The sequence below is a fragment of the Somniosus microcephalus genome, chromosome 2 (assembly GCF_052327205.1).
Source record: "Somniosus microcephalus isolate GS21.2 chromosome 2, FLI_Smic_1.0, whole genome shotgun sequence".
Classification (NCBI taxonomy): Eukaryota; Metazoa; Chordata; class Chondrichthyes; order Squaliformes; family Somniosidae; genus Somniosus; species Somniosus microcephalus.
In genome coordinates this window covers 247361637-247388166 of record NC_140988.1, presented here as the reverse complement: position 1 = coordinate 247388166, position 26530 = coordinate 247361637, and the positions used below count along the sequence as shown (strand labels likewise).

At 43.0% G+C, this 26530-nt stretch overlaps 1 protein-coding gene across 12 annotated transcripts in view; it reads right to left on the bottom strand.

The window, feature by feature from the left end:
* The window catches only part of micu3a (mitochondrial calcium uptake 3a), a 250731-nt gene that overhangs the window by 168693 nt on the left and 55508 nt on the right, over positions 1-26530 (bottom strand). For 9 of the 12 annotated variants that reach the window (XM_085970622.1, XM_085970641.1, XM_085970576.1 and 6 more), the window contains exons 3-4: positions 19419-19450; positions 10383-10461 (exon numbers count right to left, since the gene is read on the bottom strand). In XM_085970622.1, coding sequence (XP_085826748.1) covers positions 10383-10461; positions 19419-19450 — 111 coding nt within the window. The remainder of the gene's footprint in view (positions 1-10382; positions 10462-19418; positions 19451-26530) is intronic. The other 3 variants (XM_085970659.1, XM_085970667.1, XM_085970651.1) reach the window with 2 other exon arrangements.

Sequence of the window (26530 nt, the reverse complement as noted above, 5' to 3'; positions counted from 1 at the left end):
TGTTCAGACCAATTTATTGAAGCTAAATGTATGAATCACAAATTTGATGTTAATGCTCTGCTGTGATATATTTGACCTCAAATGCCCGAACGGTTTCCTCTCCTCAGGTACTGTCCTGCTCCCTTTCAAAGCTGCCATCAACATCCCCCTAGTCATAAAATCCACCCTTATCCTCTGTCCATACCGCCCCATCTCCAACCTTCCTTTCCTCTCCAAAGTTCTTGAAACGTGTTGTCGCCTCCCAAATGCATGTCCAACTTTCTCATAACTCAATGTTTGAACCCCTCCAATCAGGTTTTCACCCCTACCAGAGCACTGAAGCGACCCTAATCAAAGTTAAAATGACATCCTCTGTGACTGTGGTGCACTATCCCTCCTCACCCTTCTTGATCTGTCTGCAACCTTTAACATGGTTGACCCGTCGACTGGCTCTGTTCTCAGACTCTCTGTCTAGCTTGCAGTCCTGGATGAGCCAAAATTTCCTCCAATTAAACACTGGGAAGCCCAAAGCCATCATCTTCGGCCCCTGTCATAAACACCGATTCCATTCCCCTCCATGGCCACCGTCTCAGGCTGAACCAGACCCTGAGATGAGATTTAAAATTAACAATTGATCTAGCATCAATTGCCATTTGCGGAAGAGAGTTCCAAACTTCTACCCAAGGTCTGGCTCTAATTTTTAGACTATGCTCCCTAGTCCTAGTCTCACCAACCAGCGGAAATAGTTTCTCTCTATCTACCCTATCTGTTCCCCTTAATATCTTGAAAACTTCGATCAGATCACCCCTTAACCTTCTAATTCTAGGGAATACAACCCTAATTTGTGTAATCGCTCCTCGTAATTTAACCCCTGAAGTCGGGGTATAATTCTGATAAACCTATGCTGCACTCCCTCCAAGGCCAATATATCCTGCCTAAGGTGTGGTGCCCAGAACTGCTCACAGTACTCCTGGTGTGGTCTAACCAGGGCTTTGTATAGTTGCAGCATAACTTCTACCCCCTTGTATTCTAGTCCTCTAGATATAAAGGCCAGCATTCCATTAGCCTTTTTGATAATTTTCTGTACCTTTTCATGACATTTTAATGATCTATGTACTGGACCCTCAAGTCTCTTTGGATCTCCACTGTTTTTAACTTTTCACCATTTGGAAAGTACCCTGCTCTATCCCTTTTAGGTCCAAAGTGGAAGACCTCACATTTGTCTACATTGAAATCCATTTGCCACAGTTTTACCTATTCACTTAATCTATTGATATCCCTTTGTAATTTTATGATTTAATCGACCCTGCCTACAATGCCACCCATCTTTGTGTCATCAGCAAATTTGGATATAAGGCTTTATATGCCATCATCTAAGTCGTTAATAAATACTGTGAATAGTTGAGGCCCCAACACAGATCCATGCGGGACACCACTAGTCACATCCTGCCAATTAGAGTACCTACCGATTATCCCTACGCTCTGTCTCCTGCCGATCAGCCAATTTTCTAACCAGGTCAATAATTTGCCTTCAATTCCATGGGCTTCTACCTTAGTTAAAAGTCTCTTATGTGGGACTTTAATCAAATGCCTTCAAGAAATCCATATAAATATCATCCATAGACATTCCCCTGTCTACTACTTTAGTCACCTCCTCAAAAAATTCAATCAGGTTTGTCTGACATGACCACCTTTTCACAAATCCATGCTGGTTCTCTCTGATCAACTGAAAATTTGCGAGGTGTTCAGTCACCCTATCCTTAATTATAGACTCTAGTAATTTCCTGACAACAGATGTTAGGCTAACTGGTCTATAATTCCCTGGTTTCCCTCTCTCGCCATTCTTGAATAGCGGAGTGACATGCGCAATTTTCTAATCTAAAGGAACGGCTCCTGAATCAAGAGAACTTTTGAAAATTATAGTTAGGGCATCTGCAATGTGCTCACCTACTTCCTTTAAAACCCTGGGATGGAAACCATCTGGTCCTGGAGATTTGTCACTCTTTAGTGCCATTATTTTCTTCATTACCATTATTTTACTTACGTTAATTTTATTGAGTCCCTGTCCAATATTAGTTTCCTTGGGATTTCCGGCATGCTATCCTCTTCCTCTACTGTAAATACTGACACAAAGTAATTATTCAACATACCCATTTCCTTATCATTGACAATATCACCAATATTAGTTTTCAAGGGGCCAACATTGCTCCTGACTACCCTTTTTTTCCCTAATATAATTGTAAAAATTCTTTGTGTTGATTTGGTATCCCTTGCAAGTTTCTTTTCATACTCCCTTTTTGTAGCTCTTACTATTTGTTTTGGGGCCTTTTGCTGTTCTTTGTATCTTTCCTATTCGCCAGGATCTGTGCTATTTTTTTTACATTTTTGTATGCTTTTCCTTTAGTTTTATGCTGTCCCTTATCTCTTTAGTTGTCCATGGCTGGGTTTTTTGGCAAGTAGAGCTCTTGCCCCTCAGGGTATAAATTGGTTCTGTATCACATTAATTTTTTTTGAACATCTCCAACTGATCTTCTGTCATTTGCCATATTTTAACAGATTTGCCCAGTTTACTGTGGACATTCTCTGTCTCATCTCATTGAAGTCGACCTTACCTAAATCTAGAATCTTAGTAGCTGTTTCACGTTTTTCCCTTTCAAACACTATGTTGGAACTCGATCATGTTATGATCGCTATTGGATAAATGTTCACACACCGTTAGGCTGTTAACTAAATCTGGCTCATTACTCATTACTAAATCTAATATGGAATGCCCCCTTGTTGGTTCTAGGACAAAGCAATAGCACAGACAGCAATGAGATGAATAATCAATTAATCTTTATTTTTGACAGTACTTGAGGTAGGAATGTTGGGTTAGACATGGGCCTTTTCTTTAAACACTGTTATTGGATCTTTAATATTCATCTGTACCACTGGAAAAGGCAGAAGGGACCTCAGTTTAATATCTCATCCGAAAATCAGCACCTTTGATAATGTAGACTCCCTGTGTACTGCACTGGAACATCAGTCTGTATTATATGCTCAGGTGCTGGACCCAGAGGCAAGAATGTTGCCAACTGACACACTTACAAATAAATTGGCACTGTCAAAATAGTGGCACGAAGGTAGAGTGTGCTGCACTTTTATTTCCATTATTTTATCTCGGCAAGTCTTGGGAGATCTATCTAGCTCAGATTCCACCTCAGCATTTTCCTCTGGTAAATAAAAATTGATCTTAAAGAGGAGCTAACAATATCTTTTCTTGGAATAGCTCAAATAATGGATGTTTCTGCAGTAAATACAGTCTTGCAGTGGTCTAGCAGGATTACATAGGAACCTGCAGGATTCAAATCCAAAATTCTTCCCCTCCAGTCAGGTTTGTGACAATACGACCCTCTGTTGAAGTTCTCTTCAGGAATAAGCAATGTTTATATTACAAAAATACTTAATACCCACTGAATTACAAAGTGTCGCTGTGTTTCTCCGAGAATGCCTTCACATTTTCGACCAAATAATTGACACTGACAAGGCAAAAGTTCAAATAGATGTTGTTAAGCAGAAAAATTCCAGAGCAACACCTCACAAAAAGCTTTCTTACATACATTGTAACTCAATGCTACTCTAACAGTTAATTCTATTCACAATGATCAGTAGTAAGAACATAAAATTGTCTTGCTAGCCAGGGACCTCAAACAGACTTAGACATTCTCGAGTGCCTTCACAAGCCCTTCTAAAGATGAGCTTTGTTTGACGGCCAGCATAATACCTTTGTGAGTGACTTTGCTTTGGTTTGAAACTCAACACCGGGATTAACAGGTTTCAACCCAGTTCTGGTGCTCAGTTTCAGTTCCAACAGAGGTATTTGGTCTGAGTGTGGAAAAGTACCTACATCACAGGTATTCAGAGTGTAGGAATTAACTCTTCAAAGCTCTAATGGCAGCTTTATCCATCAACAATGAGCAACATTCTGGAAATGTAAGGTTTTTAAAATCGTATAAACTCCTACCAACAAAAGGTATGAAAATCACAGTAATTTCAGCATTTTTTCGAATTACTTTCATGGGTTATGCTTTTGAAATTACAATAGACTGCACTCTCTTGTTTCAGTGACATTTAGTTTTTCAAATTAAATTTTTAGATAAAACTACTTGCACACAAATTGTGACCATCACTAAATGTTTTAAAACTTTGAAACACTAATGTCAAATAACATCAACCTCCTTTTGGGGACAAAGTATTAGCATTATTTTAATAGAAATAGGAAACATATTAGTAGTAAGTTAAAGTACAATTAAAGTGCACAAGAGTAAAAAAAAATTGTATGATCCTCTTAAAATGTATTGGTGCATACCAAGACGATCAAACCACCTTTTAGCAGAACTTGTATTTTAGATCCTTTAATTTGTAGTCTCAAGTTACAGTAGGGCCTTGTGTACTGTTGGAAATACAACAGAATATAAAACATTTTCATTCAATGCTTTTATAGCATTTTTTCCTCTGTCAATTTTCAACTAATTTCTACACTGTCCCATCTAGAAAAATTACTTAATTTAAAAAAAGCTACTCCAAGTAATGCTTATGGAAACAAATATACACAATAACTTTACCCCACTGGTCACATTTCCTTTTAAAGGATAGACTTTAAAATTAATTGGCGAATGAAAACCTCTTGATTTTGATGTGCTTTGGTCGTGGCATGCTATATTCTCTCCATCACAAAGACCAGTGACTTTCACTATTCCAATCTTAATCCCTTGACCAATGAAACCCTTAAAACATGCTTCTGTTACCTCCTGAAATCAACTATTCCAACACTCTCCTTGTTGGCCTATATGCTATATTAACTCCAACTTGTCCAAAACGCTGACACACATATCTTATCTCGGACTAAGTCCCGCTCACCCATTACTCCAGTCTTCAATGACCAACATTGGCTTCCCATCTCTGAATGCCTCATCTTTTAATCCATTTCAGCATTTTAATCCCCTCACCCGAACTCCACCCCCCCACCATATCTATATCTCGGTTTCTCTGATTCTCACCTCTGCTACATCTCTCCCCCTCTTCCCTTCACTCCACCATTGCCAGAGCCTTCAGTCACTGGATCCTCCGGTCTGGAATTTCTCCCTTATAGCTCTCTGCCTCTCCACCTCTCTCTCCTCCTTTAAAAACCTCCTCTAAGCTTTTGGTCACATTTCCTAATCTCTCATTTCCTGGCTTGGTGTCCATTTCCCATATTGCTTCTATAAAGTGTTTTGGGATATTTTTTACATTAATGGTGCTATATAAATGGAAATTATTTTTGTAGTTTTGTTGGACAATATGCAATACATGTTGAAGTACTAGACTATCATGTTTTTGAAGAATGACACATTAAAAGAACAGAATATGTGCAACGTTAAAATGTATGCAAGTTCAAAATTGCGCTTGAAGGAATGCAGTCTTCAAATGTGGCATAGATTTTCTCCCCACTCTTAAAACTTTAAAAATATATATACTATTTCAAACAAGCTTCAAATTACATTAAACTTTCAGTTGGAAGAGAAAAGCACCGCACCCCGCAAAGGTTTTAAAACAAAAAATACTTTGCTATTTGTCTCCTATTGCTGCACCTTTTATTGATGTTATTACTGCAATTCAATTTAAATGCATGTTACTTTTTTTGGAATTATAACAATGCTTGTGGTACCTGTGGTAAACCACTGTATTGTATATTGCCACCTCTGGGTGGCGCTGTGTATGGAGGCATGCCTCAGCTGACTCCACCCACCACTGTGTGGGTTTCGTTCAGACTTGTTCAGTCACTCACGAAGAAGCATGGTCTCTTCTTAGCTAATAAAAGCCTTATTCATCTCTTCTTTCGACTCGTCATCTCTTCTTCGACTCATCACCTTTTATGAAATAATTGATAAGCGTATCAATTTTATTAGCTAAAAGTTAAATGGCGACACCTGAGGAGCAACAACAGCAACGGATACAGCAGACATTGCTGAGAGCCCTCAGACCACCACGCCTGGACCTCGACCCTCAAGAGGTGGGTGCATCAGCCAAGTTTGAACACTGGCTGAGCTGCTTTGAATCCTTCCTCGCAATCTCACAGGTTACAGAGGAGGATCACAAACTGAAAATTTTGACCGCCCAGGTGAGCCATCAAGTATATATGCTAATCCGGGACTCTAATACGTACGTGGCGGCCCTCGAGCTACTAAAAGGGCAATATACGCGCCCAGTGAACACAATTTACGCCCGACACCTCTTGGGATCCCGCAGGCAGCAACCGGGAGAATCGGTAGGGGCATTTGCACGGGCGCTACTGGCACTCTGCAGAGACTGCGATTGTAAAGCGGTAACGGCTGTGGAGCACGCGCAGGGACTCGCCTGTGATGCCTTCGTCAGGGGCCTCCAGTCAGACCACACCCGGCAGAGACTGCTAGAAAGCAAGGAACCCGACCTGAAGACGGCCATTGCCCTTGCGCTCTCGTTAGAGGAGGCCCACCGAAACCTCGAGGCATACCCCCGTAACGGCGCCGAGACATGGCAATCGAAACCGTGGGACACGGGACCGCCGCCCCCGGCACCAACCGCTGCAGCGACCCAACCGAGACAGCAGCCTCCGGTAAGAACTGCTTCGATGCCCAGTAACCAGGCCCAAAAATGCTATTTCTGTGGCCAGTTAAAACATCCCAGAGCGCACTGCCCAGCTAAGACAGCTACCTGCTCGGGCTGCGGGAAGAAAGGCCATTACGCTAACGCCTGCAAGGGGAAGCCAGCCAGCAGCGCAGCGTGCGGGCCGTGGGAGCAGCCATCTTATCCGCCATTTTGTGTACCCCCGGCCGCATGGCATCCGCCGCCATCGTATCCAACGCACTCAACCGCCATTTCGTCACCGGAACCGACCACCGTCTCGGCGGATGACTATAGTGACTCACTAAGCCACATACTGGCCTCCGTGACGCTGGATCAAGCCCTCCCTCACCATCTATCCAGCTCCATGATGGATATCGCGGTAAACGGCCGCGCCACCAGTTGCCTGATCGACAGCGGGAGCACAGAGAGTTTCGTCCACCCAGACACGGTACGTAGCCACTCCCTCACGATTCTGCCAACGCACCATCGCATTTCTATGGCGTCCAAGTCCCAGTCAATGGACATCAGCGGCTACTGTGTGGTGACCCTGTCAGTAGGGGGCACTGAATATAAAAAATTTAAACTGCTAGTCCTGCCCCGTCTTTGCGCTGCCGTCCTGCTAGGGTTGGATTTTCAGTGCCACCTTAAGAGTGTCACACTAGCATACGGTGGACCCCTCCCCCCACTCACAGTCTGCAGCCTTTCCACATTAAAAGTCCCCCCCCCCTCCCCTGTTCGCTAACCTCACCCGCGACTGTAAACCCATCGCTACCAAAAGCAGGCGGTACAGTGCCGGGGACAGAGCTTTTATCAGCTCTGAGGTGGAGCGGCTATTGAAGGAGGGCATTATCGAAGGTAGTACTAGCCCCTGGCGAGCCCAGGTTGTAGTCGTTAAAACCACTGCAAAACGCCGCATGGTAATCGACTACAGCCAAACCATAAACCGGTACACCCAGCTGGACGCGTACCCCCTCCCTCGCATATCTGATATGGTCAATCAGATTGCGCAATACAAAGTATTCTCCACCATCGACCTTAAGTCAGCGTACCACCAGCTGCCCATCCGCCATGAGGACCGCCAGTATACTGCCTTCGAGGCAAACGGCCGCCTCTACCACTTCCTTAGGGTCCCCTTCGGCGTCACCAACGGGGTTTCGGTCTTCCAAAGGGAGATGGACCGAATGGTTGACCAGAACGCGCTGCGGGCAACCTTCCCCTATTTGGATAACGTCACCATCTGCGGCCACGACCAGCAGGACCACGACGTTAATCTAGCAAATTTCCTCCGTACGGCCCAACGGCTGAACCTAACGTACAATAAGGAAAAATGTATGTTTCACACCAAGCGCCTGGCCATCCTCGGCTGCGTGGTGGAGAACGGAGTCATCGGGCCCGACCCCGACAGAATGCGCCCCCTAATGGAGCTACCCCTTCCCCACTGCCAAAAAGCACTGAAGAGATGCCTGGGGTTTTTCTCCTACTACGCCCAGTGGGTGCCCCTCTATGCAGACAAAGCCAGGCCCCTCATCAAAGCCACCTCCTTCCCCCTGACACCAGAGGCGTGTGCAGCCTTCACTCTTATCAAGAACGATATCGCGAAGGCCGCAATGCACGCGGTGGATGAGTCCATCCCCTTCCAAGTGGAGAGCGATGCCTCCGACTTCGCCCTAGCCGCGACCCTTAACCAGGCGGGCAGACCCGTGGCCTTTTTCTCAAGGACCCTCCAGGGCCCCGAGACGAGACACTCCTCCGTCGAAAAGGAGGCCCAGGCTATTGTAGAAGCGGTGCGTCACTGGAGGCATTACCTGGCCGGGAAACGATTTACCCTGCTCACTGACCAGCGTTCAGTAGCTTTTATGTTTAATAATAAGCAGAGGGGTAAAATCAAGAACGACAAGATCTTGAGGTGGAGAATCGAACTCTCCACCTACAATTATGATATCTTGTATCGGCCAGGGAAACTCAATGAGCCCCCAGATGCCCTATCACGTGGTACATGCGCCAACGCGCAGAGTGATAGGCTGCAGTCCCTCCACAATGACCTCTGCCACCCGGGGGTCACCAGGTTTTTCCATTTTATCAAATCCCGTAACCTGCCCTACTCCATCGAGGAGGTCAGGACCATGACCAAGAGCTGCCAAATCTGCGCCGAGTGCAAACCGCACTTCTATAGGCCGGACAGAGCAAGCCTGATCAAGGCCACCCGCCCCTTCGAACGCCTGAGCGTCGATTTTAAAGGGCCCCTCCCCTCCGCTGACCGCAATGTGTACTTCCTCAACATAGTTGATGAGTACTCCCGTTTCCCCTTTGCCATCCCTTGCCCAGACATGACCAGTACCACGGTCATCAAGTGTCTGAATGACATCTTCGCTCTGTTCGGGTTCCCCAGCTATATACATAGCGACAGGGGCTCATCGTTCATGAGCGACGAACTTCGGCAGTACCTGCTAACAAGAGGTATCGCCACGAGCAGGACCACCAGTTACAACCCCCGGGGGAACGGCCAGGTGGAAAGGGAGAACGCGACGGTTTGGAAGGCAGTCCTCTTAGCACTAAAATCTAAGGGCCTTCCGACCTCCCGCTGGCAGGAGGTCCTCCCTGCAGCGCTCCACTCCATTCGGTCACTGCTTTGTACTGCCACTAATGCGACCCCTCATGAGAAAATGTTCGTTTTCCCCCGGAAGTCTACATCGGGAACCTCGCTACCGGCATGGTTGACTTCTCCTGGGCCCGTCCTACTGCGGAGGCACGTGAGGACGCATAAAACGGACCCCCTGGTCGAGCGGGTGCACCTCCTACACGCCAACCCCCAGTATGCCTGGGTGACATACCCAGACGGGCGGGAGGACACGGTCTCCATACGAGATCTCGCACCCTCGGGTACCCCTGAATTACCACCGTTATCCCCCTTACCACCGTTATCCCCCTTACCACTGTTATCCCCCACCACCCCTCCCAACCCAACCCCTGCAGACGGCATGCCAAAGCCCCAGGAATCTTCGCCAACCACCCAGACACCAGACCCGACGTCGGATGCTGCAACACCACCGCCGCCACCACGACGATCAGGACGTCAGACAAGGCCTCCTGATAGACTTAACTTGTAGTACCCTTCACCCCGCCGGACTTCACATTAAACAAGGGGTGAATGTGGTAAACCACTGTATTGTATATTGCCACCTCTGGGTGGCGCTGTGTATGGAGGCATGCCTCAGCTGACTCCACCCACCACTGTGTGGGTTTCGTTCAGACTTGTTCAGTCACTCACGAAGAAGCATGGTCTCTTCTTAGCTAATAAAAGCCTTATTCATCTCTTCTTTCGACTCGTCATCTCTTCTTCGACTCATCACCTTTTATGAAGTAATTGATAAGCGTATCAGTACCTAAAGAGCAAGAAAAGTAGGTTGCACTTACAATACAAAATTTACGAAGTCCACACAACATAAAGTAGCAATGTCAATGTTTTTTGAGCTCGGGTGCCAAAAGGTGACAAAATGTAGACTTACCAGATTGAATCATACCAAAATCAGTCTCCCCACTGCTGATCATGAATGTTCTCTAACAAAGCCATATGACATGTGCTGCATGAAAATGCATCAAGCGAACAAACCAATCAAACCATAAGCTTCACATAATCATCTTTTGGTGTAGTCTGACATCATTATGTGTAAACATTTTGGGTTGCCATTGAAGTGCCACCAGAACTGGCCACAAAAGGGAGCTTTCTTCACAACGAGTGACATAAAGCAGTGCCAATTTATCAAGAGAATTTCACTCACCTCTATCATGCAAAGTCCGAAAGAATCTTGAGGAGCCTTTCCATACTGGAGGAGTTTCTGCAAGCATATTTTCCAATTCCTGTAAAACCATGTATAGAAATAAAATCCTTCAAGTGAGAAAAGTGACTTCTCAAGAAGATTTTCTTTAGGTAGATTTTCATCTACAGGTCTAAATCAGTTGTAAAATGGTTTGGTAAAGGTGCTAATCCCAACTCCAAATAACAGTCTTCAGGTCTAAAATTACTTGCATAATGAGAGCAACAAGCAAAAACATAAGACATAGAAACATAGAAGATGGGAGCAGGAGTAGGCCATTCAGCCCCTCGAGCCCGCTCCGCCAATCAATGCGATCATGGCTGATCATCCAAATTCAGTACCCTGTCCCTGCCTTCTCCCCATATCCCTTGATCCCCTTAGCCTTAAGAAATATATCTAACTCCTTCTTGAATATATTTAATGAATTGGCCTCAACTGCCTTCTGTGGTAGAGAATTCCACAGGTTCACCACTCTCTGGGTGAAGAAATTCCTCCTCATCTCAGTCCTAAATGGCTTACTCCTTATCCTTAGACTGTGACCCCTGGTTCTGGACTCCCCCGCCATCGGGAACAGCCTTCCTGCATCTAGTCTGTCTAGTCCTGTTAGAATTTTATAAGTTTCAATGAGATCCCCTCTCATTCTTCTAAACTCTAGCGAATATAAGCCTAATCGACCCAATCTCTCTTCATACGTCATTCCTGCCATCCCAGGTATCAGTCTGGTGAATCTTCGCTGCACTCCCTCCATGGCAAGAACATCCTTCCTCAAATAAGGCGACCAAAACTGCACACAATACTCAAGGTGTGGTCTCACCAAGGCCCTGTACAACTGCAAGACATCCTTGCTCCTGTACTCAAATCCTCTCTCTATGAAGGCCAGCATACCATTTGCCTTCTTAACCGCCTGCTGCACCTGCATGCTTACCTTCAGCGACTGGTGCAGAAGGACACCCAGGTCTCGTTGCACTTCCCCTTTTCCCAATCTATTGCTGTTCAGATAATAATCTGCCTTCCTGTTTTTGCCACCAAAGTGGATAACCTCGCATTTATCCACATTATACTGCATCTGCCCAACTTGTCCAAATCGTACTGGAGTTTCTCTGCATCCTCCTCACAGCACACACGCCCAACCCAGCTTTGTGTCATCTGCAAACTAGGAGATGTTACATCTAGTTCCCTCGTCTAGATCATTAATATATATTGTGAATAATTGGGGTCCTAGCACCGATCCCTGCGGTACCCCACTAGTCACTGCCTTCCACTCGGAAAAAGACCCATTTATTCCAACTCTTTGCTTCCTGTCTGCCAACCAGTTTTCTATCCAAGTCAGTACCTTACCCCCAATCCCATGTGCTTTAACTTTGCACGCTAGTCTCTTATGCGGGACCTTATCAAAAGCCTTCCGAAAGTCCAAATACACCACATCCACTGGTTCTCCCTTATCTATTCTACCAGTTACATCCTCAAAAAATTCCAGTAGATTAGTCAAGCATGCTTTACCTTTTGTAAATCCATGTTGACTTTGTCCGATCCTGTCACTGTTTTCCAAGTGCTCTGCTATTACATCTTTTATAATGGACTCTAGCATTTTCCCCACTACTGATGTCAGACTTACCAGTCTATAATTCCCCGTTTTCTCTCTACCACCTTTTCTGAATAGTGGGGTTACATTAGCTACCCTCCAATCCATGGGAACTGTTCCAGAGTCTATAGAATTTTGGAAGATGACCAGCAATGCATCTACTATTTCTAGGGCCACTTCCTTAAGTACCCTAGGATGTAGATTATCAGGCCCTGGGGGATTTATCAGCCTTCAATCCCATCAATTTCCCTAACACCATTTCCCTACAAATACTGATTTCATTCAGTTCCTCCCTCTCATTAGACCCTATGTTCCCTACATCTCTGGGAGTTTATTTGTGTCCTCCTTTGTGAAGACAGAACCAAAGTATGTATTTAATTGATCTGCCGTGTCTTTGTTCCCCATGATAAATTCCCCTGATTCTGACTGCAAGGGACCTACGCTTGACTTTACCAATCTTTTTCTCTTCACATATCTAGGGAAGACACTATTGGTGGGAATGGAAAATTGCATCTAAGTCAAATTTAAAGCAACATAGAGAATTAAAGGGGAGCGTTATATAGGGGACATCTCAACACATTAGTAGCATATTTCAAGGGGAGTACAAAGTTCCAGGCAAAAATGAAAGAATAAGGAACCCCAGGCTCAGGCATGAATTTACATGTAAGTGGCACAGCCAAGTTTCAGGCCACAGTTAACTATAGCTGTCCTTGTATATGCCAGCCCTATGCTGCAAAATCACCACTGGCATCCTTGCAGAAGATGGCATAGCTCTGCATCTGTCTCTATGCTGACCTAGGCCCCAAGACATTCCTCATGTTGTTCCCAGGTTGGTGTACCAGGGCCTGATATCTTAATGTGTGCAGCCAATAAGGCAACACTGGTTCTAGATTATCCTGGCATGGTTTTTTTTTCATGCAGTAGCATGTAAAGCATGACATGCTGTATCTGGGGTGCTTCTGAAGAACCTTCTAGTATAACAGTTAGTCAGCCATTCACATTTCACAGTGATGCCACCATGGATGTGTCAGCACAGCTTCCTTTGGGAAAATGCACAACGACTACGAAAGTGAGGTAATTTCACCTTGCTCTGCAGATGTCGATGAGAGATCACAAAGAACCTCTTGGACAGTCTGACCAGTGTGGTGACTTTCCATAGGTCCATCTACTCTGAACACGCCAACAATAGCAACTTGCAACGTAGAAAAATATCTAAAGTGCTTCACAGAGGCGTAGTCAAAAATGGACGTCGAACTAAGGAAGGAAATATTAGGAGGATGATCAAAAGCTTGGTCGAAGAGGTCAGTTTTAAGGAAGGTCTTAAAGGAGGAGAGGGAGATGGAGAAACGGAAGCTACAGCCACCATTAGTGGGGCAAAGGAGTGAGGTTGGGTGGATGTAAAAGAGTCCAGAGTCAGAGAAATGGAGAGTTTAGATGCGGGGGTGAGGGTTTTGTAGGGCTGGAGGAGGATTACAGAGATGGAGGCAAGTAGGGTTTTAAACACATGCATAAGAATTATACATTTGCAGCATTAGGTTTGGATAAGATAAAGTTTACAAAGGCTGAATGTTGGGAGGCCAGCCAACAGAGCATTGGAATAGTCAAAACTGAAGATGACAAAGGCATAGGGACATAGGAACAGGAGTATGCCATTTTGCTCCTCGAGCCTGATCCATCATTCAATGAGATTATGGCTGATCTGCGACCTAACTCCATAGATAGTGCCCCATATCACTCAATACCTTTGAAAATCTCAGATCTAAGATCAACAACTCACCTAGCGTCAACTGCCGTTTGCAGAAGAGAGTTCCAAACGTCTACCACCCTTTGCATGTAGAAGTATTTCCTAATTTCACTCCTGAAGGATCTGGCTCTAATTTTTAGGCTACGTTCCGTAGTCCTACACTCCTCAACCAGCAAAAAGAGTTGCTCGCTATCAACCCTATCTGTTCCTTGTAAAAGCTTGAAAACTTCAAATCACCTCTTAACCTTCTAAATTTCATGGAATACAACCCTAGTTTGAGTAAGATGGAATACTCTCCACTTGCTTGGATGAGTGCAGCTCCAACAACACTCAAGAAGCTCGACACCATTCAGGACAAAGCAGCCCGCTTGATTGGCATCCCAACCAGCACCTTAAACATTCACTCCCTCCACCGCTGGTGCACCGTGTCTACAGTGTGTACCATCTACAAGATGCACTGCAGCAACTCGCCAACCTTCTTCGGCAGCACCTTCCAAACCCGTGACCTCTACCACCTAAAAGGAAAAGGGCAGCAGATGCATGGGAACACCACCACCTTCAAGTTCCCCTCCAAGTCACACACCATCTTGACTTGGAAATATATCGCCATTCCTTCATCGTCGCTGGGTCAAAATCCTGGAACTCCCTACCTAACGGCAATGTGGAAGTACCTTCACCACACGAACTGCATCGGTTCAAGAAGGTGGCTCACCACCACCTTCTCAAGAGCAATTAGGGATGGGCAATAAATGCTGACCTTGCCAACATCCTGTGAATGAATTTTAAAAAAACATGGATGAGATTTTCAGCAGCAGATGAGGTTGAGGAAGAGGCAGGCGACGTTACAGAGATGGATGGAAGGCAGTCTTTATGACAGAGAAGATATGGCATCAGAAGCTCAGCTTGGTGCCAAACAGGATGCTGAGGCTGAAAATAGTCTGGTTCAGTATGACACATTGTTTGGAGAGGGTATGGATATTGTGATTGGTTTGGGGGTGGGGGGGGGGGGGGAGGGGAGGAGCAGTGGGTTCAAAGACAATGATTTCGGTCTACCCAAAATTCAGCTGGAGGAAATTGTGGCTCATCCAAGATTCTTCGTCAGACAAGCAGTCTAACAACACAAGGATTGTGAATTGTGCTGGTGTCATCATAAGAGTAAAGATGTCTTACTGCAATTATATAGGGCCCTGGTGAGTCCACACCTGGAGTATTGTGTACAGTTTTGGTCTCCTTACCCAAGGAAGGATATACTTGCCATAGAGGGAGTGCAACGACGGTTCACCAGACCGATTCCTGGGATGGGGGGGATTATCCTATGGGGAGAGATTGAGTAAACTAGGCCTACATTTTCTAGACTTTAGAAGAATGAGAGGTGGTTTCATTGAAACGTACAAAATTCTTATAGGGCTTGACAGGGTAGATGCAGGGATGTTTCCCCTGGCTGGGGAGTCTACAACCAGGGGTCAGAGTCTCAGAATAAGGGATTGGTCATTTAGGACTGAGACAAGGAGAAACTTCTTCATTCAGAAGGTGGTGAATCTTTGGAATTTTCTACCACAGAGGGTTGTGGAGGCTCAGTCGTTGAGTATATTCAAGACAGAGATAGATAGAATTTTGAATATTAAGGGAATCATGGGATATGGGGATAGTGCAGGAAAGTGGAGATGAGGTAGAAGATCAGCCATGATCTTATTGAATGGCAGAACAGGCTCGAAGGGCCAAATGGCCTACTCCTATTTCTTATGTTATTACATAAATAAATCTTCTCTGTACCCTCTCTAGTGCAATCACATCTTTCCTGTAATGTGGAGACCAGAACTGTATGCAGTACTCTAGCTGTGGCCTAACTAGTGTTTTATACAGTTCAAGCGTAACTTCCCTGTTCTTATATTCTATGCCTCAGCTAATAAAGGAAAGTATCCCGAATGCCTTCTTAACCACTTTATCTATCTGTCCTGCTACCTTCAGGGATCTGTGGACATGCACTTCAAGGTCCCTCTGTTCCTCTACACTTCTCAGCATCCTACCATTTATTGTGTATTCCCTTGCCTTGTTAGCCCTCCCCAAATGCATTACCTCACACTTCTCCAGATTGAATTCCATTTGCCACTTTGCTGCCCACCTGACCAGTCCATTGATATCTTCCTGCAGTCTACAGCTTTCTTCCTCACCATCAACCACATGGCCAATTTTTCTATCATCTGCAAACTTCTTAATCATGCCCCCTACACTGAAGTTTAAATCACTGACATATACCAAGAGGTCTAAATCATTGATATAGACCATAAATGTGGATAATGTTGCCAAGGGGCAGCTCGTATATGTGGAAGAGGAGGGGGCCAAGGATAGATCATCCAGAGGTAATGGTGAAGGAGTGGGTTGAGACGCCATTGCTGGGGTTGCTCTGGCTACAATCGGACAGGTTAGAGTGGAACTAAGCAAGTGCAATGAGCTGAATGTTGGAGGATGATGTTGTGGTTGACCGTGTCAAAGGCCACAGGTATGTCGAGGAGGATGAGGAGGGATAATACAAAAGTCACAGTCACAGAGAATGATGTTCATGATTTTCGTTAGGGTTGTATCAGTGCTATGTTCAAGTGAGTCAAATAGGGAGTTGCAGAAGAGATGGGCACAGATTTGAGAGGAGACAACGCATTCAAGGACTTGGGGTAGGAAAAAAAGAGATGGGAGATGTTGCGGTAGTTTACAAGGAGAAAGGGGTTGAGGTTGATTTATTTTAGGAGAGAGTGGTTTTAAAAGAGAGAATTATAGTACCCGAGGAGAGGGAATTATTTACAGTGTCAACTATCATAGGGTTCAGGGAGGGAAGTTCGGTGGTTAGCAGTTTAGGGGGAATGGGGTCAAGAAAGCAGGAGGTGGATCTCATGGACAAGATAAATTCAGAGATTTAATAGTGTTACTCTATTATTTAGGGAGTGAAAAACCAGGTAACTACAGAGTTGTAAGCTTATCAGTTGTGAGGATGTTACTGGAATCTATCAGGTGCAGAGTGACTGAGCATGTGGACTGAACAGAGAGTCAGCATGGATTTGTGACGGGTAAGTGTGACTAACCTGGTTGAATTTTTTTTTGAGGTCACTGGCATGGAAAATAGGGTACGGTCTATGAATGTTGTCTATATAGACTTTCAGAAGGCATTTGATCAGGTTCTGCACAAGAGATCATCAAAATTGAAAGCACAGGGAATTGGAAGTAACCTTTTGACATGGGTTGGTAATTGCTTGGGTGGTAGAAGACAGATAGTAGGGATAAAGGGACAGTTTTGATTGGTGGGATGACAAGTGGTGTTCCCCAAGGATCTCAGCTTTTCACCATATATATTCATGCCTAAAAGCTGAGCAAAGCTTAGGCAGGTGAAGAAAAGCAGAGAGCATCCAAGGCTGGGGCAGCTGAGCATACCAGTGTAGAACCCCCCAAATCAAAGCTCTTTCTTTTCTGAAATAAAAACAGAAAATGCTGGAAATACTCAGCAGGTCAGGCAGCATCTGTGGAGAGAGAAACAGAGTTAACGTTTCAGGTCGATGACCCTTCGTCAGAACTGGAAAAGGCTGGAGATGGAGCAGGTTTTTAAGCAAGTGCAAGGGCAGGGAAAGGGGGGAGGGGAGGAAAGAACAAAAGGGAAGGTTTGTGACAGGATGAAAGGCAGGAGAGATTAAGAGATGGTGCAAGGCAAAAGGAGATGGTAATGGGACGTTAAGAAACAAAAGATGGCTCCTGATTAGCCCCTGTAACATAGGCTTTGTTTTTGCCCCAGTGAATTTAGATGGCAATCTGGGGCTGAGTGAAGGTTGGTTAGCAGTTTTTTTTTCCAACTACATGGAGGGAGGTGTAGCAGGTTGCCAAAAGACCCAGAAAAAATAGCTGGGAAACAAATAAGTAAAACTTTGGCTCTGAATGCAGAGATCTTTACAGCTTCTTCATTTATTTTTATTTAAAAATTTACCGTGTGGGAGCATGAGTAGGTCATAATATAGGGGAAAATAAAATGGCAGTCTAATCCAGGGCCAGCCAAGAATCCAGTCAGTAGCCAAAGAGCATAAAAAAAGCAACTGCATACAGATATGACAATCAGCCGCAGACAGCAAAACATTGCCAGAAAGCACCAAAGCAAATACAATGCTGGTGACCCAAGAAGCAAGTCAAGGAGCTACAGGGACGACAGTATAAAGAAAGAAAGAACGAACTTGAATTTATGCCCTGATGACCTCAAGACATGTCAAAGCACGCCACAGTCAATTAAGTACTTTTGATTTGTAGTCTCTGTTGTCATGTATGGAAATACAGCAACAAAGTTTTGCACAAGATCCCACAAACAGAAAATAGGTAAGTGACCAGATAATCTATCTTAATGATGTTGGTTGAGTGATAAATATTGGCCAGGACACTGGGAGAACTCCCTGGCTCTTTTTCAACTAGTGCTATAGGATATTTTACGTTCACCTGAGAGGAAAGACAGCACTTCGGTTTAACGTCTCATCTGAAAGTCGGCACCTCCAACTGTTCAGCATTGTTTAAGTATTGTACTGAAAGGTCATCTTATGTTAAATGCTCAAGTTGCTGGAGTGAGATTTGAACCCAGGTCAGAGTACTACCAGTCACCCAAGGCTGACAACTAACCAATCTATAGACAGCCAACCAGTGTAGACTGAAATTCTCACTGGAAGTTTGCCATAGGATGTTCTTCCAAAGATATCATCTTGTCCAATCTCAATTTGGGGTAGAAAGCCTGTACTAAGATCCAGAAGTCTAAGTCTAAGCAGCTTGCAAGGTCACAAGATCACTGGTGAAATGCAAATATGTTTCTTTTAAAACTTGTTTCTCCTTTCAAGAAATTGAGCTCACAGCTAATGGTTCACTTTTCTGAAGTATCCTATACATTTATCCCATACATTCTAAATAACTTAAACAATCTACTAGCTGTTGTATTAAAATGGTAAAATGATACTACAGATAGCTAGTTTCTATGACTGGCTTAATTTATAAAAGCTTTCTTGGACAACAAAAAATGTGAGGGTGCATATATGAAAGGTTTACCTTTAAATAAATTCACCATGTACCAAAATATGCTATTGAATATTTTGGTACATGGTGAATTTATTTAAAGGTAGAGAACATAATATTTTTTTTATCTCCCTCTTTTTTTGTTAAACCAATTCACACCTACATGAGTATTAATATAGAGTTCACAAATTCTAAACATTACGTTCTCAGCAAGCATACTAAATATTTTAGGTTTGTAGATTTAACTTTCAGCAATTATTGATTGTGTAACTATACAATCATTTCACCATTTACAAGTTTTCAACTTGCCATAAAATCAATAGAAAAAAATGAAAACTATTTTGATATTGCAGTTTCTAAATAAGCATCATATAGTTATATCTTCTCCATTCTTATCTTTTTGGCAAATTGAATCGGATTTCAGTAGTGATACATTTTAAACATCTTGGTGGTAAGTTTCACTTTTGGCAGGGCAGGGGTGGAAAACTGGCGGCAGTGGATCGTCCGCCTGTAATGCACCCCACCCAATTTTTCTTTCCATTATAGGAAGGATAATCGGGCAGGGTGTGTAACAGGCAGTCAATTGCCAACAGCCAGTTTTCCATCTCCAACCAAAAGAGAAAATTGGCCCTGTTGTCTCAAGATCACTCACCTGTCTTGAGAGCGATTTCCGAGGCTTAAAACCTGCATAAGAAAAAAATATATAGTTAAAATATTTCATTTATTGCATTCTATTAACAGTGGAAATAAAATCAGTATCTATGTTAAAATTTAAAAATCAATGCTCATTATAGCTCTGTACATCTGAACTAAGAAGGTTAAAGGGTAACTTGATAGAGGTCTTCAAGATTATAAAGGGTTACAAGATAAATAGTGATATTGTTTTCACTGTTTAGCGAGGGCATAAATTTAAGATACTTATTGTTAAAGTAGAGTCTATAAATGCTTTTGAAAAGAAATTAGATTGTTGCATGAAAAGGAAGAATGTTAATACATAAGCAGGAAAGTGGGATTAGACTAAATGGCTTGTGGCGAAAAACATTGGTGCGAACTTGGTGAGCAAAATGGCCTTTTGTATGTTTTTAAATGACTATTCTTTTATACATTTCAAAAAGTTTTATCAGCAGTTATGTCATAGGCTGCTCAGGTGAGATTTACCAATTAAACAAAGTAAAAGGTCCCAAAAATCCACAGGTGTTCTGATGTATTTCTGCTGAGTCCTGCCTGTGTGCCCAAATTTCAGAGATGGCCTTGTAGCAGCAGAGCCTCCACATACCCCTTACAAGGCGAATGTAGTAAGGGGTGAGGGGGAAGGACCACGGGTAGTCACTCCGAACATCAGATTTTCTATGCCCCGAGCCTTCATCGAGACCTGGTAGATAGTCAGTAGAAGTACACCTGTCCAGGTAAAGGACATCTCCCTGATTTTGGGGTTGGGGGGGGGGGGGGGGCGGTGGGGGTAAGAAATGAAGCCAGTCTGGGGGGCTAGGCTGTGATCGAGGAGGCAAAAATTAAGAACAAAATACTTATCTGCAACTTTTTGTGCCCCCTTTACAAAGGAAACAAAGGGAAATATCCAGAAGTGTCTTTTGGCACTTGTCAATTAGATTTTCTGGGATTTAAAATGTAGCAAGTGTCCTAAATGCACACTTTGTGGCAAGCTTTCCTTCACACCAGAAAGTTCACCATGGTCAGGGGCAGCAGTTTCCAAAGGGCACGATCCTTGCACAAGTGTCAGGATCATTTGTTCATGGATTTTTAGTGCCAAATGTTTAGAAAACCATCATGCAAAATGTCAAAAATCACAAGATAATTACGGATGAGGATGGCCATTTGGCATAACGTTCATCCATCCAGAAAGATCCTAGAAGTCCTCCCATTCCAACATCCAACTGGTTTTAAAGAGGTTGCAGGGTTTTCACCTCCACTACTCCATGTGCTAAACACACTTTGTATGAGGAAGTTTCCTGATATCAGTTCAAAATTTGCATTTGAGTGGTTTGAATCTGTTGGTCCTTGTTTCAATTTCATTCTTAGCTATTTCAAAATCATTCACAGAGTATGTGTGTTGCCCATTTTTCCTTCCTATCTGCAGTAGTTTACACTTATCTGTATTAAATCTCATCTGCTATTATTCTGCTTGCTTACATATTTTGTCCAACTTAGTTTGTAACTTCTGGGTTGCCTCCTCTGAATGCACTGCCTGCCCAAGTTTGGCATCACCTGCAAATTTGATTAGTGTGCAAATATTTTCAATTTGTATTGAGTTTCTAAATCCAAATCATTGATTTAAATGAGGAATAGAAATGAAAAATGAGTGGTCCCAACACCGATCCCAATAGCATCCTACTCAGTACAGCCACCCCAATGTAACTCCTCAAATAATATCTGTTGTTTTCTGTATTTCAGCCAGTTTCTTACCCATTTTCAAGATTATCCATTCCCAAGAGGTTGAAATATTAGCACCTTGTACTGACATTTCTACCAATGAAAAGTTAATTTACCAACAACAACTTGCATTTATATAGCACTTTTAATGCAGTAAAATGTCCCAAGGTGCTTCACAGGAGCATTATCAAATAAAATTGGACACTGAGCCACATAAGGAGACATTAAGGCAGATGACCAAAAGCTTGATTAAAGAAGTAGGTTTTAAGGAGTGTCTTAAAGGAAGAGAGAGATAGAGAGGCAGAGAGGTTAGGGCGGGAATTCCAGAGTTTACGGCCTAGGCAGCTGAAGGCATGGTGCCAAGGGCGGAGTGATTAAAATCGGGGATGCGCAAGAATTAGAGGAGTGCAGAGATCTTGAAGGCTTGTAGGGCTGGAGGAGGCAACAGAGATAGGGAGGAGTGAGGCCATGGAGGGATTTGAAAACAAGGATGCTGGACCAGGAGCCAATGTAGGTCAGCAAGCACAGACGATGTGTGAATGGGACTTGATGAAAGTTAGGAATCCTACAGTAGAACTGCTTTCAGCCATTGGCTAAATTATGCTCCCACATCCATTACATCAACAGTAGCCTACTGAAGTACATGCATTATTCAACCTATAAATGCCAAAGTAACATTCCGTCTCTAAAAGACTAGAGTGTTTTTAATGATGCTCTTTGTAGTGTTTTTGTCAAGGTGATGTACCTTACTGCTAGAAAATGAAGCACAAGTACTTTCCGGTCAGGTACATGGGTTAGATGCAGAGTAAATCTTCCTCTATTTTGCCCCAACAATACACCATAGCCCTAACCTAAGAGCGCTCTCTACTACAGTAGCAGTAATAGACTACGAAATAAGAAAGCTAAAGAAAATAGTAAACTTTTTCACACAGAGACAAGAACCAGAAACTACTGGTAGCCAATGGTTGAAAAGATCAGAGAAGTAGTTCTTACATATGGCACAAAATTGCAGAGGAGGTAAATAATATAATGCACAAGTTACCTGCATTAAAAAGACCCTATTCCTGGGATTTCCCTATTTGGTGGCTCTGCCAATCCTCTGGTATATGGAAGAACACATGAAGGTAGAGTTGATACAATGTTTAACATAAATCGGGAATAAGACAGATGGGCTAACCATTTAAGCCATACAGGATTTTTTTTTTTTTTAAAGTTTGTAACTGGTAGTTTTGCTTATTCGGAGACTTTTTGAGCTTATCATCTGTAACAGTCTGAAAAAGTGTGAATATGATCTTTTGCCAATAATAACTAGTTATTTTGTTGGAAGGACTGTCTCCTCTTATATAATAGATAGAGAGGGTGTCTCCTCTTTTACGATAGGCTGAGAACTAAAATTAAGCAGTTTCAGGTTACAAGGCTAACAGGTAGGAATGAATCAACTATTTTATTCCTCAGACAACATAATACTTTCATACAAGCAAATCTTAGAGTATTCTTTGGTTAATTACAGTCCAAAACCAATCATAATAGTTTGCTAATAACCAAGTCAATTAAACCCTTTTGACACATTACTAGTTTTAACAAGGCTGCCGAGGAGGTCACCTGACCCTAAATTGGTACTTTTACACACTACTTCAAACACCATTAAAGTGACAAGTGGTATAGAAAAGCAGTTAAGTGATGGATGGATCAATGCAACCTGCCTAATTGTTCGCCCAAGGAGACTTTTATAATGATTGCCAAAATGCCTTACTACCTTTCCTGAAATACCAAAATCTTTTAAAGCACACAGTTTTGCTACTAGCTCTAGATGATTAGATTTATTGATCAAGTATTCTTGTTTTATTAGTAAAAAAAAAAGTGTAAAGCTAGGGAAGCTGCTTCATATTAATGTTTGCAAACAGAAAATAAATCCTTTTGTGATCAACATGTTTATGTACATATATTACATAGAACAAAAATCATATCAATATATGTAAAAGATATGGATAACTATCAGTGCATTTCAAAGCAGTGATCCAGTTCAGGGATTCAAATTGCAAAAGTGAAGTTTGAGCAGTTGACTTCTCAGCAGTACCCCAAGACTGCATTACTGTCTACAATTTATTGATAGACATTTAATATTAACGTTATATGAAGGTTAGTGAATTTTTGATTTAAAAAAAATTCCACACTAATCAGATTTACAGCAGTGATAAATCTGATAGTGACTAATTCACTTCTGCTGTTGCATTATGTCACATGGTGGGCAAATTTGCAGAATACTCTATTGCACTCAAATGTGCATACTTTAGACATGGGATTTGATGCACAACACAAAGTATTAGGAAAGCATGGCTTGGTAAAATGGTGTTTTAAAGTAACTACTTACTTTCAACAAACAATGGTCACTATTGTCCAATTTAATATGGAGTAATTAGAAAATATTCAAAAGACATATCCGTGCAATTTTTTGTGCTTTAAAACCCCCCACATTTTTGGTTTATTCTGTACCTCAACATTTTCCAGTTTGGTATACAGAATCACTTGGAACACACCAATAGTTTCCCTTTTCTGGGGAAAACTTTCACTTGGATAGTTTTAAAACAGCATTTCATTTTTTCTTCGTCTTACCAACTTTCACAAATTTTCTTCCCCCCCTCTCCTGAGGCTATTGACTCCTTGCTGAGGTATCATGGGTACCAGTCACTTTCCAGTACCTTGATCATCTGGCCATTTTCATGCACAAGCTTGGACAGTAAGTACTGGTAGGCTGCTTGATTGTGGAGAACATCACAGCCTGATCCTGTCCTCACCCAATGTCCACATATGCTTCCTCCCAGGAGGGACAGTGATCGGGAGCCAGAACCATGGACAGATTTTCCCTTCCCTAATTTTGGTGGAACAGAGGCATACTTTAGCAACCTGTCCCAGTTCAACTTAGCACAAACAGAGGATCAAACCTGGGATCTTCCTGGTCTGTATAGCTGTTATTGATTGGATAAACTAAGAGAGTCATCTAGGAGCTGAGAGTTTTTCTTTTACACCAACTCCTGTAACTGTAGTAAGTAGCAGCAACAACACTACTTGCATTTATATAGCGCCTTTAATATAGTAAAACATTCCAAGGCTGTTCACAGGAGCGTAATCAATCAAAATTGGACACCAAGCCACATTAGGGGATATTAGGGCACATGGCCAAAAGCTTGGGCAAAGAGGTAGGTTTTAAGGAGCATCTTAAAGGAGGAGAGGTAGAGAGGTTTAGGGAGGGAATTCCAGAGCTTAGGGCCTCGGCAGCTAAATGCACGGCTGCCAATGGTGGAGCGATTAAAATCGAGGATGCGCAAGAGGCCAGAATTGGAGGAGAGCAAATATCTGAGGGTCGTAGGGCTGGAGGAGATTACAGAGATAGGAAGGAGGCGAGGACATAGAGGGATTTGAAAACAATGATGAGAATTTTAAAAATCGAGGCGTTGCTTAACCAGGAGCCAGTGTAAGTCAGCGAGCACAGGTTAGTTTCAGGAATGAGGGACAAATCCACAAGTGAACATTCCATAACACAGCATTTTTAATCGTTCCATAGTACTGGCAACACAGTTATCAGCAATAAATGAGAAACTTAAAAATATCAATGTAATTACTTCTGCCAGTCTAAATGGTCAATGCATGTTTTCCCCATGGTTTGGGCTCCTTATGCAGTCACTATCTAACCACTTACAAAGCTTTGAGAGGATAAAAAAAAATTGCAATTTACAATGCCAAAATTTAAAACACAAAACCCTCCCAGACAAATAGAAAACTCAGGGAAAACACACAGTGGCCGTCTAGCTACATAGCAACCTGTGTAAAGAGACTTCAATGATGGTGCCCAGTTTTACAGCAGACTCCAGAAACTGAATAAGGTTTTCGAATTGGACTGGCTACGTAAATAAAAGTGATCTTCAAAACTTGAATACTTTGTCGGGTAGGTGTGACCTATAGAATTCAATATTTCTTGAGAACTCTAGTTTGCTAAAACTGAAAGCCATAGTTAGAGAGTAGTTTCTACTGACACAAGCAACTGAGAGGATGCCAAGGAAACAGGTTGGATACTAGAACAGAAAACTCTGGCACCTCTTAACGCAACTTAACTCTTCACTTCTCTACCTAAATGAAGTCTGAATAGTAGGTATCGAGTGCAAAATGAATACTGAACTTATGCGTTGTATACAAGTGTGATGAAAGAGTGCGAGTGAAACCTAAATAAATGAAAACATTCCCATTTTTTCTGCCCGTACCAATTTCTTTTTTTAAATTCATTCACAGGATGTGGGCATCGCAGGCAAGGCCAGCATTTATTGCCCATCCCTCATTGCCCTTGAGAAGGTGGTGATCCGTCTTATACAACCGAGTGGCTTGCTAGGCCATTTCAGTGGGCAGTTAACAGTCAACCATATTGCAGTATGGAGTCACGGATATTGCAGTATAGGCCAGGCCAGCAGATTTCCTTCCCTGAAGGACATCAGTGAACCAGATGGGTTTTTATGACAATCTGGTAGTTTCATGATCACCATTATTGATACTAGCTTTCTATTCCAGATTTATTTAATTGAATTTAAATTCCCCAGCTGCTGTGGTGGAATTTAAACTCATGTCTCCAGATCATTAGTCCAGGCCTCCGGATTACTAGTCCAGTAACATAACCACTATGCTACCGTACCCCAATGTTGTGATACATTACAGGGTAAATTCATCCTGTACTCCCTGCTGCAAGTGCAATATCAGTGAATTTATCCTTACATTGTTAACATATGCAGGACAATTGGCTGAAAAAAATTAGGCTTACACAACTGTAAAACTGTAGTATCTGCAGGGAGGCGGGGAAGGGGGAAGAAAGGGAGGGGGAAGGGGGAAGAAAGGGGGGGAAAGGAAGAAAGGGGGAAGAGGGGGAGGGGGAAGAAAGGGAGGGGGAAGGGGGAAGAAAGGGGAGGGGGAAGGGGGGCAAGGGTCACTTACCTTTTCACGGGCAGACATACATGCAATTTTTACTTTTATTTCACTGACATTCCTACATTCTTTGATTTATTTTAAATCCAAAAAGTATTATTTAAAAAAAAACTTTGATATATTCCTCTGTATTCAAAAACTCTAGTCTGCATGTGACAATTAATAGATTTAAAAAAAGTTATCCCCATTAATTTATTTTCCTTCCTCTCCCAAATGCCAAATTGTGGAGTGCTTCAACAGAAGGGAATCAGGAGGAAAACTCTCCACTGGCTGGAGTCATACCTAGCCCAAAGGAAGATGGTTGTGGTTGTTGGAGGCCAATCATCTCAGCCCCAAGGCATCGCTGCAGGAGTTCCTCAGGGCAGTGTCTTGGGCCCAACCATCTTCCGCTGCTTCATCAATGACCTTCCC